The sequence below is a fragment of the Platichthys flesus genome, chromosome 4, assembly GCF_949316205.1.
Source record: "Platichthys flesus chromosome 4, fPlaFle2.1, whole genome shotgun sequence".
Classification (NCBI taxonomy): Eukaryota; Metazoa; Chordata; class Actinopteri; order Pleuronectiformes; family Pleuronectidae; genus Platichthys; species Platichthys flesus.
In genome coordinates, this window is record NC_084948.1 from 27164952 (window position 1) to 27185095 (window position 20144).

Genomic DNA, 20144 nt, shown 5'->3' on the forward strand with positions numbered 1-20144 from the left:
GAAACGTGACATCTGCAGCTTTGCATCAACTAATCTCGTTGCTTGAAAAAATCATGTTTTTGTTAACTTTCAGTTCTCTCAGTTTCAGAAATTCTCCAGATAAACCCGAGAAACAAAATTAATACAATAATAATAAAAACATGTTTTTGAGCAAGGATTTAAAAAATGTTCTCAGTGGTGGGAGGGTCCTTGTGACGTCAGCAACAGGTGGCTCCATCCTGGTGCTGCAGCTTGTCCTCACGCAGGCTGCGCGTGCACGCGGCTCGGTACGTCCCCGTGTCCTCGCCTCGCGAGCACGCAGAAGCGGAGCTGCCGCACGGGAACACTGCAGCACGACACGGCGCGTGCACCGCAACGTACATCGAACATTGACGGAAGAAGAAAAAGGAGAGAAGGTGTGAAGAGACAGAGCAACAGACAGAGCAACAGACAGAGGAACAGACACTGTGACGTCCTCTGGTAAGAACATGTAAATATCTTTTCTCTCTGATGTTGAACGACTCAGTGTAACAGATGAAAATGGAGGAAATGTTGAATTAATGCTAAATGAATGTGAACACAGCTCAATGTGTTGATTCCAGGTTCGATCTTCTTCAGTTTGAATGAATCTGATGTTTGACACATTTAATCACTGAGCTCATCCCCAGACTCTGTAGAACCAGTATTATTAAAGATAACTCTGTAGAACCAGTATTATTAAAGATAACTCTGTAGAACCAGTATTATTAAAGATAACTCTGTAGAACCAGTATTATTAAAGATAACTCTGTAGAACCAGTATTATTAAAGATAACTGTAGAACCAGTATTATTAAAGATAACTCTGTAGAACCAGTATTATTAAAGATAACTCTGTAGAACCAGTATTATTAAAGATAACTCTGTAGAACCAGTATTATTAAAGATAACTCTGTAGAACCAGTATTATTAAAGATAACTCTGTAGAACCGGTATTATTAAAGATAACTCTGTAGAACCAGTATTATTAAAGATAACTCTGTAGAACCAGTATTATTAAAGATAACTCTGTAGAACCAGTATTATTAAAGATAACTCTGTAGAACCAGTATTATTAAAGATAACTCTGTAGAACCAGTATTATTAAAGATAACTCTGTAGAACCAGTATTATTAAAGATAACTCTGTAGAACCGGTATTATTAAAGATAACTCTGTAGAACCAGTATTATTAAAGATAACTCTGTAGAACCAGTATTATTAAAGATAACTCTGTAGAACCAGTATTATTAAAGATAACTCTGTAGAACCAGTATTATTAAAGATAACTCTGTAGAACCGGTATTATTAAAGATAACTCTGTAGAACCGGTATCTTTAATCATGAAGCTGCTGTTTGTGTTTTCACTCTGGAAACTAAGTTACGTATGTTCGTTCTAATCTCTGATTCCTTGTGAGTTTATTTGCCTCTTGAATAAATAATAACAGTTAGGTGAATAAATATATTTGCATTTTAAAATCTGTTTCAGCTTCACTTGTACTTTACAGAACACACACTCCAACACAAGACACATCTCAACACATTTAAAAATATAACATAACAAGAGAGCAACTGTTTTCAGTGTGTGTTGTGTGTGTTGTGTCTTGGAGTTGTTGGTTTGAGTCTCAGCTGATCAGAGAGTCTCACAAACCGATGTGTTGATGCTTCTTCTGTCACTGTCATGTGTTCTGCTCACGCTTCGTCCAGGGAGGGATTGTGTTTCACCGTTTGACCGATCAGTGAATCACATGTCTGTGCTGCTGCCTCGTCATCAGTCCATTGATCAATACCAATCAACCCACTGACAGGACCTTTGAGCAGGTGTGAGGGGGGGGGGGGGGGGGGGGGGCTGCGTGTGTCCCAGCTGCACTGATGTGTCACCCAGTCCAGGTCAGTTCATAGTAACTGTGTCTGATGTGAATGTGGTTCTCAGGACAGATGGTCATAGAGGTTCTCACATCATGAAGACGCTGTGTTGAGAGTATGAGAGAGGATCAGAGAGTCATGTGGGAGCTTCCTGGTTCACATGGAGAATAGAGCAGCCCAGAGGAACATGTCCATCTGACTCAGTCCTGTCTCGTTCTCCTCGCCCTCATAGAAACTTTGAAGGTCAGCTCCTCTCAGGTCTGTTTCCACAGTTTGAAAGTTCTCCGTGGATCTGCCTACAGACAGGAAGTGAACAAAGTGATTCATGGTGCAGCTCAGTGTTTCTGGAACAGGCTTTTTTCATAGACTGTAAACAAAGAGGGACGTCTCCATGTACTTAGAAATGAAGCTCACCTGTCCTGGGCAGTGTAATGTCAACGCTTCAGGGACTGAATCATTTTGTGAGGCAGGAGACGTCCTGACCTCATCACCCCGTGGGCTGCGTGTCCTTATACTCGACTCTGATTGGTTTGTAGGCGGTCGTGTGTCTGGCTTGAAGGAAGAGATAATAACATCTGGTCTGGATCGTGGTCCGAGGAACCGTTCACACCCGATCTTTTGTTCAGACTAAACAGAAAAGTCTGAAGTTCTGAACCCGACTAGGTGTGAACTGAGGATGATGAAGGTGGACAATGAGCTGTGAAGGGAACAAGAGGAGCAGAGACCTGAGGCTGCGTGTGAATCCCTGGACGAGTTGAAATACGAGGAGGGAAATTCTCTTCTTCAAAAGGAACATGTTCCCGTTGACACTGAACACCCCCCCCCCCCCCCCCCCCCTGGTGTTGTTATGAGGAGACTGACGATGACTTTCTTATTCCATTGCTTTCTATCTGCTTCCTGAAGTCACACTTTCTTAGAGGAGAGTTCAGATGTTCATTTCTCGGGGGAAACGCTGCAGTGACGTGGACAAACAGCTGAGACGAGAGGGACTGTCCTCAGTTCGGTTTGTGTCCCTCACGTCCTTCCCAACATGTCAGTGGATCAATCACCTCCTCCCAGTCTGAACACCTCTAGGACACTTCAGATTCTCAGGCTCTCGACTCGGCTCAGTCGTCACTTTGTGAGTGTGACTGTGGTTTTGAGTCATATGTTGGTTTCTACAGTTGTTCTTCATGTACATGTTAATTAGATGTGTTTTATTACTGCGGGTGAATATTCCCACCAGCTGACGGAGACTGAACAGTGAAAAGTGATTAACACATCCTCTGATGTGGAGCTTTTCTCTTCTCACTGAGGCTGTGATGTGTTTGTGACGGTGACAAAACACAATGAGCCGTTTAATAAATAAATCAACATGCTGCTTTGGTTCTAATTAATCTGCCATGACTCATTTACATCACAGCTGATATACAGGCTCCTTCATCACTTGTGTTCAGACAAACAGACATGAGGACAGACTCTTCATTATGACGACACAATGAATAGAACATGTATTTGGTTTTGTTATCAAACTCAGATTTGACCTCAACCAAAGAGGTTTTCTCGTCTGTTACTGGTTTGTTAACATGTTTACACCAGAACCTCCAGGCAGCTGAAGCCTGGTGGAAGTGGAACGGGTCAGGAGGCAGATCCAGGAATTTATCACACAATAATTCATGGATGTTGATGAAGAAATCCGGCACGTTTAGACGACTGGTATCTATGAGTTTGTGGAATGTGGTGCAGCCTGATGGAAGTGGAAGGGACAGCTGGGCCTTGGCAGAGGGTTGAACTCCAGTGAAGGACATTTGAGTCCAGAATAAGGTCAGTCGTCAGAATATTGAATATAAAAGTAGTCGGTGTGAACAAGTGTCCTGGTGGCGACTTTGCAACTCATCTGTGAAACATATGTTCAGGTTGGATACTTCTGCAAAACCCTGGATTGTGTTCAGTGTGTGTTTCTGAAAGATCAGGACCAACACTGCATTATCCTCCCCTGCATGCTGAGCAATATGACGTCAGCTCGTGGGGATTCATCTCGGTCAGGAAACTGAAACTGAGGTCGTGATGATCATAGTTTGGTTTTCACTCTGAGGTCTGAGTCTTTCTGAACATGAATCTATTTTTCATTTACATTTGTTCCATCAAAACTTCATAAAGTTTGATGACGAAGCCATTTTGTTCATCTCTTCAGCACCGGCCGGGTCCAGTTGGTGAGATCTGTTTGTGCAGAGAGTGAACAGCACAGAGCTGAGTGGCCTGGGAACAGAGGCCGTATTGTTTTATGTGCTCTGTCTCCCTGAGCTCTGACCCTCTCTCCATCCATCTGTCTACACTATCTCTCTTTTATTACTGAGAGGCCCGAACACACACACACACACACACACACACACACACACATACACACACACACACACACACACACACACACACACACACACACACACAAACAAACACTGTACCTGCTTGTTCATGTCTACACTGTGTTACTGCTGTATTCTGTGTTTCTTTGTTTGTACAATTGGTTTTAGTATAATAATAACTGTGTTAATATTCGTTAGTGTTTTTTTAACTGACTTACTAAAACCTAAATATATTCAATGTAATAAAACAGAGTTTGAAAAGGTGACAGGACAGAGCTAGATGCTCGAGGTTATGTATTCACGCCTGGGCAGCAGATGTACAGTAGATGTATTCAAATGGTCAAAGTGCACAAGAAAATATAATTTATCCACCATGTTTACCTCTGATAAAAGAAATAGTGATAAATCCATCATATCTGAACAGATAGTTTGTATATGAATGAGGAACGACTCAACTCTCCTCCTCCAGTGATCTTTCCTTTCTCCTCCGTTTCCTTGCATCATATTTTACACTGAGAAACAGATGAATTCACATTTTCTGTGCAGCCTCCAGATCAGGTTCTGCTTCTTTCATCATCAGCAGCCCTCGGTCAGATCCACCGGGTCAGTCCGGGTCCGGTCACACTTAGATCCCGGATCTGCTGCTGAGCGGCTCAGTACAAGCTGCTGCCTGTTCCTCTAGCTGCTTGTGATATTTCACGTCCAAAGCTTTATTAACCACTGCAGTTCCAATAAGATGCCAGATTGTTCCTCTTTACTTAACAATATATTTAATATCTCCTCCACATTCCCACACTTCTGTGTCAGCGCTGACCTGCTTCACATTCGTACATCTGATAATGCATTTGCCCAAGAGGATGATTAAAGTTTAATAGATGCATATTCACATCCTGAAACCCCAGCCGAGCCGTGGCTACAGACAGTCGGTAGCTTCCTGCTCGTGTCCTGCTGCTGGACGAGAGTAGAAGCTCCTCCTGGATCTTCTGCTGCCAACTTAATCCTGTTTGCTCCATTTACCTTTTGTTGTTTCCACATTGTTGTTATTTTCCCTCCGTGTCCTGAGACGACTGCAGCGAGGTTGAGACTGAGGTGAACCCATTAGAAATATGTGCTATCATAAAAACACACAGATGCAGGCCCGTGAGCGGGGGGGGGGGGGGGGCTGGTGATTATTGCCGATGTGCTGTTAATGATAAGATAATTCATGTTTTGTCCTGTGTCTCCTGCTGCTTCATGTGTGAAAGGAAGAGTATCTGATAAGATAAATGTTCAGAGCCCAAGTCCAACTTTTTACATCGATCATGGATTTAAAGCGTTTAAATGGAGATTGGTTGTATTTAGCCTGTTTTCTATCCTGTTATTACTAAAATGAATCAGATGCACGACAACGATGAAAACATCTCAACATGATTATCATAGGAGGAGACTCGAAGGACCTTCTTTCCAAGCAATAGAACATCTGTCTGGATCAGAAGGAGAACAGGAGAACTTGTGTCGCTCTGCTTCCTCCTCTGAACGCCCCCGGAGTCTCCCGTGTGTCTCACAGTCCTGTGGAGTTCTGATTTACTTCTTGGCGTGGATACAAGGCTCTGGCTGATCCTGTCAGATGTAAGGAGGCCAGCAGGCAGGTGAAACATGACAGACTGCTCACCTCTCTCTGCTCAGCTCCGTGAGATGAAGATGAACGACGGCTCAGAGCCACGTCTGTGCTTCATAGCGTCACAGGGCTGGAGGACAATCATCCAAGAAGCCCGGGGGGGGCACGTTGGATTTCTTTGTTAATTTGTTTGATAGAATATTGAAAGAAGGACTGATCATGGATCTGTAATTCATGTGGTTCTCAGAGTTGGTGCATTGCAGTTGTTGAGCTGCTGAGTGGACGTCTGTGAAGCTGCTTCTGATAGTAAATATCATCTGGCACTTGTAGGATCAACTTTTAATATCTCATAAAACAACACTTATGTATTTCCAAATTGTAAACGACTACTTAAAGTGGCGATAAATCTGTGTGTGTGTGTGTGTGTGTGTGTGTTCGGTGTGTGTGTGTTTGTGTGTGTGTTTGCTCGTGTGTGTCTTTGTGCCCTGCTGCTCCAGGGATTAGACCGACCCACCTGAACAGTCTTGTGTTCATATCACACCTGGTAAGATCCAGATCATTCCTGCTGATCAGCTCATTATTCTAGTGTTGCATTACAGCGTTTTCCATTTCAGACGTGTCGGGGGGGGGGGGCAGCTTGTGTTGATTTTCACTCGGCACAATGTGAAATAAGAGCAGTTAGAAGCACTGTACGTTTTTACTGCTATAAAAAGTCTTTAACCAACCTAGATACGGTGGATTAGATGGATCTGTGTGTTGCTCGGTGATGAATCCACGCTTCATGTTTGACCCACATAGTCGGGTCCTCGGTCTCAGCGGAGGAGGAAGACGGACTTTGTTCACTTAAGACTTTCTCAACAATCTGGGCTTCTGGAAAAGTAGAACGAGGCTCGAGCAAACTGGGACAGTCAACTGGTTTCCTCCAATCAAATGTGAACTGTGACAGTTTATCTCTTAAATATTTAATCAAGTGTCCAAATTGTTGCAGATAGATTTTCTGCTGATGCTGACGAATCAATTTATCTCTAAAACGTCCAGAATGATGTGTTTGTATACTCGGGGGGGACACGGACTTGGACTCTCAGCTGCTCCTGTGAGGCTGTCGCTGTTCACTGGTCTCATCTGTTCACTGGTCTCAACTGATTCAACACCAGTTTGGTGAATAGTTGTATTTTGATCCATGAAAAGCTGTGCAGAGATCGAGCCTTGATGGTGACACGTTGATTTCTGGATGTTTCTCACTGAATTCTGGGTAAAGTTATGAATCTCAGAAAAGACATATTATGCTGTTTCACTGTTTCCCTTTGCTCTCTCCTTTGAACTCCTTCTTTGTTGATGTATGTCGACAGGTTTTCTTGTTGCCCTGCTCTCCATGGGGGTTAGATGTCGCCGTGCAGCATCGGGGAGCTGAGCTCAAGGGCACTTCAGCAGACAGGAAGTGAAGACTGAAACTTGTTTCCTCAAGTGCAGGTACGATGCAGCACTTTGCCTTATGGTCCTTGGTGGAGGTTTGTGCTCTCTGAGTTTTGAGTTTTCGTTTTGTTATGTAAAGATTATAAAAGGTGATGTTTGAAATGCAGTAAGCCAAGGGGATCCATCTGGACGTAGGCTGCTGTACATCAGGTTTTTGAAGATTTGAATCATTACTCATAAAGTACACCCACACAAAGCAGCAGTAACATCCAGCTGAAGCTGCTGACGCCTCAAACCTCCTGCTGCTGTTTTCACCAGAAGACGAAACGAGGAACAAAGCACCAGACGTTCAGAAGACAACACATAACAACTGAGATCAGCTTTACATCACACATCTACAACATTTAATACTTTTCAAGATGGATATTAGTAGACGCTTAAATGATCTGACCAGTTTCCAGGCTTGTGTTTGACGTCCGGCATGAATCAGTTCTTTTCACTGGCCGTTGAACATTTCTATCTCCGTAGTGTCTCTGGAGATTAAAGTCCCTGAAGCTGATATACTGTGGGTGAACAGAAAAGCTGACCAGTGTCCAGACTTGTAGGTTGATGTGCAGCTGCCTCCGTCCAGAAGGAGTTCAGAGAGAAGGAGGGACACAGACTGATGGAAGGAAGACAAGCTGAGGTTCAGTTACCTGAGAGAGAGGAAGCTGAAATAGAGAAAACAGACCAAAAGACAGAGAGAGAATGAAGGGATAGACTTGTAGAGTGAGGAAAAGAAAAGAGGAATCATTCTGCATTCCTCCATCTTGTTCTATATTTGTCTGTGTCCACTTCATGGACGTCAGGGGTTTGGAAACATGGCCTTCATATTCACAATGCAGCCTCCTCTCACCTCAGGAGCTCAAAGAGTGGTTAACGTGTTCCACTGCTTCTTCACATCCTCACCTGTCACAGGTCGGAGCCCCTGTCAGGGCAGCAGTTTGTTATCCAGGGTCAGTTTGGGTCTCGGTGGAGATATGAGCTCTACAAAGAGCTTAGAAACGGTTACATGTATTTGAAAAGGAATCAGCTTCTACCACAGCAGACAGGTTAAGCTGTACAGAAATAAAATTGTGGAATTGCCTGTGGATGTTGATCCGTCTCATCATTTTTATTTTCTGTTTTTGTTTACCTCCCTCATTCTGTATTTCATGTCTCTCTCAGAGACGTTATGTGTTTGTGCGCTCGCTCTAAACTGAAGCGTCTGGTTTTATGATTTAATACCAAACAGCTTTGATGAAGCCTGACGGGTAATTTCTCTCTCAAGTTTCTCCAGTCTCCTTCTTTCATGGCTCCATCTGCCTCTTTCTTCTTTGCACCAGCTCCCTCCATCCTGCTCCCAGCAGGGAGAACAGAGCTAATGCCATGGCAGCCGTGTGACAACTGGCATGGTGGACTCGGCCTGGTTGTCAAATTAACCAAAAAACTAATATATTAGGTTAGATTAGAATAGGATTCAGTGTGAATTAGATATCATAAACTACAATTTTATTATTATTTTATCATTTATTATTTTACACCTCATCGTCCGTCAGAAGGTCCTGAGCCTTAGTTTAGAAACCATGGAGTTAAAACAACGTGTTGTAAAACACTTCACTGAACGATCTGCTGCTCTGAGCTCGACTCATACATCCTGCAGCCGAGCCTCAAACCAGTTCACACAGGCCAGTCCAGTATGTTTAATGGAGTGTGTGCATGAAGCTGTTAATCTGACCTCTTTGTGTAAACTCATTGTCAAACGCTGCTGTTGTTGTGGGTCCGACATTAATCCTCACATCTGGATCTGTTGCACATCAGCATCACCACAGAAACAAAGAGGCTTTACAGCTCTGACCTGAGAGCAAGTGAACATGATGGTGTTGTGCACATGTCAGTAACACACTTCACAAACACACACATGTTGTTATGATGTGTAACCCAAGGTGTGTTGTTGTGTGAGTGTTGGCTGGTTGCTCTGTGGTTTGTGGGTCAGTGGATCAGTGGAGCTGTTACACAACTGTTATTGATAAACCTCTCTGCAGTTGGTGTTCAGGTGATAAATGGACAGCGTGAGGGAAACACACTCAATGCTTTTCTCTTTTGGAGAAACACAATTTCAACTGATGGCCTCCTTCAAGAGGGGGGGGGGGGTTCTTCTATTGTCCAACCTTCAGGAACTGAAGTTTACAAGTGATTATAAGAAGGTAATACACAAATGACTTAAACGATTAAAACATTATCATAAGTGATTCTCTATAGATTGAGAGTCGAGCCCAGGATTTGGTTTGTGTTTGCTGTTTTGAAGGTAGACTCACTTTATGGTCTGTTAAGTTGCTTTATAGTCTGATGATATTATGGGATTACTGGGGTCAGAGGTCAGACCACTCTGGACATGGAGAGACCATATTGTTTGTATAGACATTGATTACTGTGAGTATCTTTAGTTTCTGGGTAGGGTTAAGCAGCTCACAGGAATAAACAAGGAACATACTGTGACACACTCACACACACACACACACACTCACACACACACACACACACACACACACACACACAGACAAACACTTCTAACTCTAGTTTTCCTATGAAAACATTATAAAAACATTTAATTTACATTGTCAATTGAAACGTTCTCCTCTCCCTGTAGGTGTGGGCCCTTTCTCTCTCTCTCTCTCTCTCTCTCTCTCTCTCTCTCTCTCTCTCTCTCTCTCTCTGTCCCCCTCTCTCTCTGGGTGATGCCGGGCCGTGGGTGGGGTGAATGCCCGTGACCAGTCTGAAGCTGGGGAAGCTAAAGGTGGTGCGGCGGCAGCTGCTGCAAAGGTAAAACATTCCCCCTTCACCTCGGGTCACTGGAAACTGTTGCTGTCACTATGAGTTATGGCAGTCAGCAGTAAGTCATTTTTATTTTTATTATATTTCAGGTATGAACACCAGCCGTTTGTCTCCTGTCTCGCCGGCCTCTACGGCTGCCAATGGAGACGATACCAAAGAGTCTGGGCGCAACCAGGAGAGTGCTGCTGCAGCAAGGTACACCACCCCCCCCCCCATACACACACACACACACACACTACAGAGTGTGTTGAGTTTGCTTATCGTGCACAGTCTGGATTCCCTGACCAGTTTTCCTCTCCCTGCTGACTCTACTGCTTCTGTCTGAAAATCGATATCATCCAGTATATCGGTGTTTCCTCTGTCAGCTGATACCAAAATATACTGCTTCCATATGCACTGTGTAAAATGACTGAGTCCTGCTGTTTCTGTCAGGTTGTGTAGAATCAGCAACTTGCTGTTTTGCTTCTAATTGTGACCATAAATGTGTGTCTGTGTGTGTGTCTGTGTGTGTGTCTGTGTGTGTGTCTGTGTGTGTTACAGGTGGAGTGTGGCAGTTTTGGCCTCCTGATCCTCACCTTCTTCCTGAGTTTTGTGTTCCTCTATTTCTGGAGTGAAGCTCAGAACGACTACAACGACTTTGACTGGTAAGTCTCTCACAGACACACACACACACACACACTCACACACACACACACACACACACACACACACACAAACACTGTAAACAGCTCATGTGAAGAATGAATGAATTAAATTAGATTCCCAGTATTAAACTGCCGCTGCTCTCCCTCTGTCTCAGGTTTAACTTTGGGACTCTGGGCTTCTGGTTCCCCTGGTCACTGGTCCTACTGGTTGTTGCTGCTGCTCTCTTCACATACATCGCTCTACTGCTGGTAAGCAAACACAGAACATATCAATAGAATAATCACATTATAGAGGCTGTAGCTTTGTTACAGAGGTTAGGTAGTGTCATTTCATATCAAGAGTTGGCAGTTAAAATCCCTGGATGTGTTTAGAACTTATTTAATGATGCTCAGTTAAACTCTGGACAGATCATGATTCATTAGTGAGTGAATAAAGTTTCTTGAATGAAAGTGAAGTACCCTCCTGTAAAAATTTTGAACGCCCATCTTTGTTCAGGTGTTGGCGGTGTGTCTGCTCACTGAGGGTCAGAGACTTTACCTCCACTGGAGCCACAAGGTGAACACACACACACACACACTGAAGACATCAACACACTAGTTTGTGTGTGTTCCCCCTTCTTATGACTTGCCTCTCCCCCCCCCCCCCCCCCTCAGACGGGCATCGTGGTGACGTTGGTGTTCACCGTCACAGCCACCGCCATCCTGTCTGACCTCTGGAGCAAAGAATGGAAGACTCTGCTCCTCTCCCTGCAGGTCAGCTGATCCCGTCCAACCAGCCAATCACAGCAGAGAGTTACACCACATTGTATTTCATTTTAACCGACTCCTCATTCTGCTCTTTCTAACCAATCAGGTGACGGCACCTTTCCTCCACGTGGCTGCCGTCTCACTAATGGCGATTCTCTCGTGGCCGATAGCGTTACACTTCTTCCGCATGAACAGGAAAGGTGATGACTTTGATCTCTTCTACACACAAATTAACAAGTCTACGCAAATTTTTTAAATGTGGGTAAACCAAAGAATGACTCCTATCCCATTTCATTTAGCGGTGTTGTCCTGTCTCACGTTTTCCTCCATGTTTGATATCACAAACTTTGATCTGATCCAACTGTCCATCATGAGACTTAATGTTCTGGATGTTCTAGAGAACTATGGGGAGCTCCCTAGTTGACGTGCAGCAGTAAGAGGAGGAGAGAAGAGGACTGAAATCAAACCTTCCCTCAGCATGACACCGTGTCATCCTCCCTCTTCCTCTGCACTTCCTCTGCACTTCCTCTGCACTTCCTCTGCACTTCCTCTGCACTTCCTCTGCACTTCCTCTTAACAGAAAACCGATGTTTCTCACCCTTGTCTTCGTCTCTCTGCTGCTTCCTGTCTCCTCTTCCTCTCTTCATCACTCTGCTCTTTCTTTCTCTGGATCATTCTGACCTCTTTTTGTCTTTCTCTCTTTACTCATCTTCTGCTCAGTCCTTCTTTCTTTGCTGTCCGCCCTGTCCTCTCCACTGATTGGCTCTGACCTCTGCGTCTCTCTTCTCCCTTGGTCTCCATGGGTACTGTCCCTGGTTGCCATGGTGATGCAGTGAGTAACGCTGAGTCATGTCGAGGGTCTTTCCTAGCAGGGGGGGGGGGGGGGGGGGGGGAAGCGTAGGATGGAATAAAACTGTTCCTCTGTAATAAGATAAACGCTGGCCTGCATGCTTAGTTTTGTAGTTGAATTTAATCAATTTAAACTTACTGGTATTTAGATGTGTGATTGGAGTAGAGCTTATAAACCCCACCTCCTCCATGTTAGTGGATGGGACACTCCATGTGCTGCATCTGATTTTCTCTCCACATGGACGTTAACCTGCGGACAACCAAAGGCTGCTCAAACGTGATTGGTCAAAATGGAATCAGAAACTAGAAGACGTCCATTCCCAAAACCATGTCCCTCAGATTTTGTAGAGATCTTTACTGCACAGACTCTGACTCCACATAGCATCATCAGTGCAAGAGGGCGAGAGGAAGTGGTGACACGTCGTCCATCTTCATTCACAGTCTATGGTCTGTGCTGGGATGAGCAGTACGAGTCTGGACAAAGAGCGTGTGCAGATATTTCAAACCTAGCACAACTCTCTTGCTTTCAATGATCAGTTGACCTATTGAATCAAAGAGAACATTTATTTATTAAGGCTTCTTATTCTTTACAGCACAAGCTTCCTAAAAAAGAAACACCAGATAAAACCAGTGATTCTGGTGAAGATACGACAGTAGAAGTCATAGTTTGGTTTGTCTCGGGTGGATTTACTCTGCCTGTTTCCCATATGGCCACAGTTCAGCCCCAGACCACCATGTTGATCCTATCAGGAGAGATTTACTGTTTATTAAACCGATTAAGTTCCGGTATCAACACTCAGACCGCCCTGTAAGTCTCGGGTCAGAGAGAAGCTCCAAACTAAATATCTGTGTTGAACTGGTACAAATAAAGACACTGTGTTGTGTTAAACTTTATACTAACCCCTCAACAAACAGACTGTCACGAATCCTCCACTTGATCTGTGGCTCAGGCCCCGAACTGAGTTGTTCAGGCTTCTGCTCTTTGATTCCATCATAAGGTTTTGTGTGTATTTAAAGTCAGTGAAGTTTAATACCAGTGTCTTTGTGTTGTTGTTTTTCCCAGGGCGTCAGGTGGCCGTCCTGGGTCTGTACCTGTCTGTGCTGTTCTGTCTGTACCTGGTTCCTCTGGGAATGTACTCGCCCTGCATTAAAGAGGCAGGAACACTGGGACCAGCTCCAAAACTCATCGGACACAGAGGAGCTCCGATGGTGAGACTGAGCTGAATTCTGTTTTCACTCCTCCTTCTACTGTCGGCCATCTTCTCTGTTGGTTATGATCATATTTAATCAGCGTGTATGAATGTTGTCTGTACATATTATACATGTGCTTTGTTATTCATCAGACTGGGATTGTTTATCCTCTTCTTTTTTTGTGTAGCTCGCTCCAGAAAATACTGTGATGTCGTTTGAGAAGGCAGTGGAAGCTGGAGGAGAAGGACTGGAGACCGACGTCACCATCAGGTACCAGCTCCTCTCACTGTGTGTGTGTGTGTGTGTGTGTGTGTGTGTGTGTGTGTGTGTGTGTGTGTGTGTGTGCCTTTGTGCGTGCGTGTTGGACCATGTATTTGATTTCGTGAGTGATTCATCGATCTTGATAAATAAATAAACATGTTTGGAGGACTGATATTTATGTGTTAGGGTTAGGGTTAGGGTTATTCAGGGTGATTCAGTTCAGCTTAATTGGTTTTAAATTGGCTGTTGGGTCTTTGGGTTATAGTTCCTGTACCTTGACGCCACATGGATCCAACCCAGAAGTTTAAACGCAGCGAACGTCCCTTGATTCGTGACTAATGGATCAGATTATTAAAATGCACATTCACAGTTGGGTCGAGTCCCGATTAGCTTGGAGTGAAAAGGTCAAATCATTACCAGCGTTCAACACGTTGCTAAAATGTGAAATGAGTTTGTTCCTCGCAGCTAATTATACAGATCAGATGCTCGTGTGCTTTCCTCACCATTAAGGTGATTAGTGCCATGCTAATCCAGTTAGCCGTTAGCCCCCTCCCCCCCGCATTAGCTCACGCCGGTGAGTTACCATGTTGGAAACAGAAGGATTAGCATTAGCAGATTAGCTGATCTAATGCTGTTGGTTTCCCCAATGCAAACTGTGTGTGTTTGTGTGTGAGTGCTTGTATATGTGTGTTTCTGTCCAATGGGTTCAATGTTTGAGGAAAACCCAAAATACATACATTTTTTTATTATAGTTTATTAACTGACATGAGCTTTTATCTTAGGTTGTACAAAGTGTTAAGATATGAGCCATTCAAAGATTCTCAGAGAAGTGACATCACTCTGTGACCCTCCCTGTTTCCTCTCTCTCCTAAAACTTCCTCTCCGTCCTCAGTTATGACGGTGTCCCCTTCCTCATGCACGACTCCACCCTGAGGAGAACCACTGACGTAGCCGAGGTTTTCCCAAATCGAACGCACCTCGATGCCTCCATGTTCACCTGGGCCGAGCTGCAGCAGCTGAACGCCGGCCGCTGGTTCTTATCGGTGAGACGAACACAAACAAACCCAATCTGAGGGAATAAGAGAAACTGGATCCTGACGACTTGAAATGGAAATAAATTTGCAGTTTTCATATATTTGTTGTAATGATTTGAAAGAACCCTGATGGATTTTGTTTCTGAGCAGAGGGATCCATTTGGTACGGCGTGGTCCCTGTCGGAGGTGGACCGCTCGCAGGCCCAGAACCAGTCTGTTCCCTCACTGGCCCAGTTCCTGGAGGTAGCAGCTCGTAGTGGCAGGCTTGTAATGTTTGACCTGCGTAGGCCACCGTACGGTCATCCCTGCAGGGATTCATACATCAACATCACGCTGCAGGTGGTGCAGGCCCACATCAACTCCTCACAGGTAACGGAGCAGACAATTTAATATATTAAATCCAAAGACAAAGATTTGTATTATACAATATATTTGTTTGTTAGTTTTCATGTTGTTCATATGTGCTGACAACATAATTAAAATGTGTGTGTGTGTGTGTGTGTGTGTGTGTGTGTGTGTGTGTGTAGGTGCTGTGGCTGCCTTCTGAGGACAGGGAGATGGTTCACACTCTGGATCCACAGCTGCAGCAAACATCTGGAGAAAAAGCTTCGATCCAGGAACTGACTGACGGACACATCAGCAGACTGAACCTGCACTACAGCACCATGTCTCAACAACAGATCAGGTACACACGCACACACACAGACACACACACACACACAAAGACATTAGATTTCAGCTAGGACTATTTGCACAATTTGGAAAAACATTTATTTTACATTGTTCTATAAAGTGTGTTGTCTTGCAACAAACGCCACAAACACAACTCCTTACACTGTCTCCCTCTGCAGTAAATACCAGTCGGTAAACATCAGCACCAACCTGTACGTGATCAGTCAGCCGTGGCTCTACACGCTGGCCTGGTGCGCCGGAGCTCAGTCCGTCACCACCAACTCCATGAGCGTCCTGTCCACCATCAACACGCCGCTCTTCCTCATGGTGAGAACAATAGTTTAATTATAGTTTCACTCCTCTCTGGGTTGAGTTGTTTTTATTTGCTGATTGTGAAAACAGAGATTGAAACGAGTAAAGCGGTTGAAACACAGACACGTGCGGCAGGAACTTTGATAGACACTGGGGGGGGTGGGGGGGGGATTCAGGTGCTTTATGATCACAAAATGGAAAAATAAAAAGTTCAAACTCGTCTGCTCCAAAGAATGTGAGAGGCTTTGATTCAGTAAATGAAATGACATCTTTTTTCCATCCAGACTCCTGAAGAATACAGTCTGATGTGGATTCTGACTGACGCCGTGTCTGCCTTCCTCATCATCGCCATCTTCATATTCCACTGGTGCGTAGACACACACAGACACACACAGACACACACACCTTCTCATAATTAGCTCCCCCTGCTGATCGTGACGTCTGGTGTCGGGTGGTGACGCTGGTCTGAGTCATTCTCTTATTATTAATAATTGATCTGAGATGTCTCTGTCGTCACCAGATGTGTTTCTGATCTGCCGCTGCAAATTTAATGAGAGTTGATTTATTTTTTAACCTTGTACTTTAGGTAGTTTATATCAGTTCCAATATTTCTGTGTATTTTCACTTCACAGCTCTTGGTTTGAAACCATCCTTCTGTTTTGATTCAATAATTTCCCAAATTGGGATCAATAGAGTACATCTATCTATTTATCTATATGAGAAACACAAAAGAAGTTATGTTTTCATTGAGGTTGAAAACAGTGTGAGTGTGAGTGTCAATGAGATTCCGTCAGATCAGAACATTAAGCTTCCACAGATACACACCATCCCTTTTATGATCCCTTTAATACACACACACACACACACACTCACACACACACACACCGACACACACACGTCAACACATCAAAGCAGGTACAAAGCCTATCATGAATAACACAGAAACACACCTGGTTATTCACTGCTCCTCTGATCTGATCTCATGTGCGTGTCTCTCTCTGTGTGTGTGTGTGTGTGTGTGTATGTGTGTGTGTGTGTGTGTGTGTGTGTGTGTGTGTGTGTGTGTGTGTGTGTGTGTGTGTGTGTGTGTGTGCGTGTGCGTGTGTGTGTGTGTCCTAGGTGGAGAGAGAGGGGCCTGACCTTCTGGTCTGGCAGTCGTCAGACTCAAGAGAACGGACCGTACAGCAAGTTCAGGACTGGTATGAGAATATTCTTCTTCTCTTCACTCTTTGTTGAGCTTGTATGTCTGTTTTGTGTCATTGTGTGTAAATGAAACACAATAGAATCTGATGCTTGTCCATAATGACGTCAGGATCTCTCTGGCCTTTGCATGCAATGATTCCTGCTGTGTGTGTCTGTGTGTGTCTGTGTGTGTCTGTGTGTTGTTTGTATCAGACTCTTCTGAGGTCATCTGTGTTCGCTGGAGCCCCCTCCACTCGGAGCCTCCAGCCGGGGCCCTCGTCTCCCTCCCCCTGGTCTTCAACCCCTGACCCCCTGCATGTCAGCCCTGCATGTCAGCCCCTCAGGAGCCCAGTATGAACCCAGTATGAACCCAGTATTAACCCAGTGTGAACCCAGTGTGAACCCAGTATGAACCCTGTGTGAACCCAGTATGAACCCTGAACCTGGTGTAAACATCTGTCCTGAGTGATGAAGTCACACATGTTCAGTGCTGAGTTCAGGTGTGAACGCAGCCAGATGTTTGGATTTCCTCCACGGAGACACGAGTGATGCACGTGTTCATTTGCACATGGAGCTGGAGAATGAGATCAGATCCCAAGGTGTCCCAGGAGACATTTTAATACAAAGGTGTGAACAGATGTGCTGAACGCTGTGATCGAGTCCCTCAGGACAGATGTTGACACCAGGTCACAGGGTTTCATCTGAGCTCTGGATTTAAAGAGCTGTGAGAGCACGTTTCCCTGCATGAAGCAAATTCAGCATCTTTTATATCTTATCGTTTCATTTAGAATCTTCTCCTCACTCTTCACGTGTTTCCTGTTACTTTGAATGTGGCCCCTGTTTTACCCACAATGCTCCTTGACAGGTGAAGCTATAAGGTCTAAACCACTGCTCTCTGCCTCCCTCTGCAGAGCTGAGTGACGTGTGGTCGATCTCCAGCGTCAACATCAGGCCTGATACCCAGAGCACGCCCAGCTCGCCCATCACACCTCACCTGCCCACCATCACAGAGGAGTGACGGAGGGAGAGAGAGAAAGAGGGAGAGAGAGAGAGAGAGAGAGAGAGAGAGAGAGAGAGAGGGAGGGAGGGAAAGAGGAAAGAAGGAAAGATGAGGGAGTGAGTGTTAAAACTTGGTTTCATCTCTTAAGCATTTATTGATCAAATTAAATATCAATGAAACTGAAGCACAAAGCATGTGGTTCAGTTTCATTTATATCTTTAATAAATTGCAAACAGTGGTGGAGGAAGTAATCTTTACTTCAGTTAAAGTACAAATAAGTAGACAGAAATGTACAAGTACCATGTTATCTTTATTACCTGCACAAAGTGCTTTAAATTCAACTAATAAGAAAAACATTGACAAAATCAAGTAGGGAAATAAAAATTTAAATAAATATACTTTGTTACTTTCCACCTCCGTCAGAGTAGGAGCTCCTCTGATCGAGGCCTTTAAATACAAGAGAAAGAAAAATGGTGATGTTCACAAATCAAAATGAACAAGTAGAGTCAGACATGAGCTGAGCTGAACTGAACCGGACTGAACTGAACTGAACTGAACTGAACTGAACTGAACTGAACTGAACTGAACTGAGCTGAACTGAGCTGATCTGAACTGAACTGAACTGAACTGAACTGAACTGATCTGAACTGAACTGAACTGAACTGATCTGAACTGATCTGAACTGAACTGAACTGAACTGAACTGAACTGAACTGAACTGAACTGATCTGAACTGAGCTGAACTGAACTGATCTGAACTGAACTGAACTGATCTGATCTGAACTGAACTGAGTCTGAGCTGAGCTGAACTGAACTGAACTGAGCTGAATTGAGCTGATCTAAACTGAGCTGAACTGAACTGAACTGAACTGAACTGAACTGAACTGAACTGAGCTGAACTGAGCTGATCTGAACTGAGTCCGAGCTGAACTGAACTGATCTGAACTGATCTGAACTGAGTCTGGGCTGAGCTGAACTGAACTGAACTGAGCTGAACTGAGCTGATCTGAACTGAACTGAACTGAACTGAACTGAACTGAACTGATCTGAACTGAACTGAACTGAACTGATCTGAACTGATCTGAACTGAACTGAACTGAACTGAGCTGAACTGAGCTGAACTGAGCTGATCTGAACTGAGTCCGAGCTGATCTGAACTGATCTGAACTGATCTGAACTGAGCTGAGCTGAACTGAAGTGAACTGAACTGAACTGAGCTGAACTGAGCTGAACTGAACTGAACTGAACTGATCTGAACTGAGCTAAACTGAGTCCGAGCTGATCTGAGCTGATCTGAACTGAGCTGAACTGAGTCCGAGCTGATCTGAGCTGATCTGAACTGATCTGAACTGATCTGAACTGATCTGAACTGAACTGAACTGATCTGAACTGATCTGAACTGATCTGAACTGATCTGAACTGATCTGAACTGAACTGAACTGATCTGAACTGATCTGAACTGATCTGAACTGAGCTGAGCTGAACTGAGCTGATCTGAACTGAGTCCGAGCTGAACTGAGTCCGAGCTGAACTGATCTGAACTGAACTGAACTAAGTCCGAGCTGAACTGAACTGAACTGAACTGAACTGAGCTGAACTGAGCTGAACTGAGCTGATCTGAACTGATCTGAACTGATCTGAACTGATCTGAACTGAACTGAACTGATCTGAACTGATCTGAACTGATCTGAACTGATCTGAACTGATCTGAACTGAACTGAACTGATCTGAACTGATCTGAACTGATCTGAACTGAGCTGAGCTGAACTGAGCTGATCTGAACTGAGTCCGAGCTGAACTGAGTCCGAGCTGAACTGATCTGAACTGAACTGAACTAAGTCCGAGCTGAACTGAACTGAACTGAACTGAACTGAGCTGAACTGAGCTGAACTGAACTGAACTGAACTGATCTGAACTGAGCTGAACTGAGTCCGAGCTGATCTGAGCTGATCTGAACTGATCTGAACTGATCTGAACTGATCTGAACTGATCTGAACTGAACTGAGTCCGAGCTGAACTGAACTGATCTGAACTGATCTGAGCTGATCTGAACTGAGCTGAACTGAGTCCGAGCTGATCTGAGCTGATCTGTCCTCAGTGACAGAGCAGATCGATTCTGGATATGAGTCCAGGAACACGTTCACGGTGCAGTGGCAGCGTCCTGGCAGTGGACAGTTCACACCACGA

The 20144-nt window shown here is 44.4% G+C and overlaps 1 protein-coding gene across 4 annotated transcripts; it reads left to right on the forward strand.

The window, feature by feature from the left end:
- The first annotated feature begins 263 nt into the window (after positions 1–263).
- Positions 264–19098, forward strand: gdpd4a (glycerophosphodiester phosphodiesterase domain containing 4a). Of its 4 annotated transcripts, none has more exons than XR_009920444.1 (19): positions 264–459; positions 7150–7270; positions 9882–10054; positions 10156–10261; positions 10607–10710; positions 10866–10959; positions 11207–11266; positions 11365–11463; positions 11564–11657; positions 13370–13515; positions 13685–13767; positions 14651–14801; positions 14940–15161; positions 15320–15477; positions 15644–15791; positions 16061–16143; positions 16896–16975; positions 17172–17320; positions 17870–19098. XR_009920444.1 is itself a non-coding variant. In XM_062385175.1 (19 exons), exons 3-18 carry the CDS (start codon positions 9993–9995, stop codon positions 17264–17266), a joined length of 1785 nt encoding a protein of 594 aa, XP_062241159.1. In that variant the 5' UTR covers positions 264–459; positions 7150–7270; positions 9882–9992; the 3' UTR covers positions 17267–17309; positions 17870–17998. The 4 variants fall into 4 exon arrangements, 3 of the variants coding, with proteins under 3 accessions (XP_062241159.1, XP_062241157.1, XP_062241158.1); XM_062385175.1 differs by having other exon boundaries at positions 17172–17309; positions 17870–17998; XM_062385173.1 differs by lacking the exon at positions 17172–17320.
- The last annotated feature ends 1046 nt before the right edge of the window (positions 19099–20144 follow it).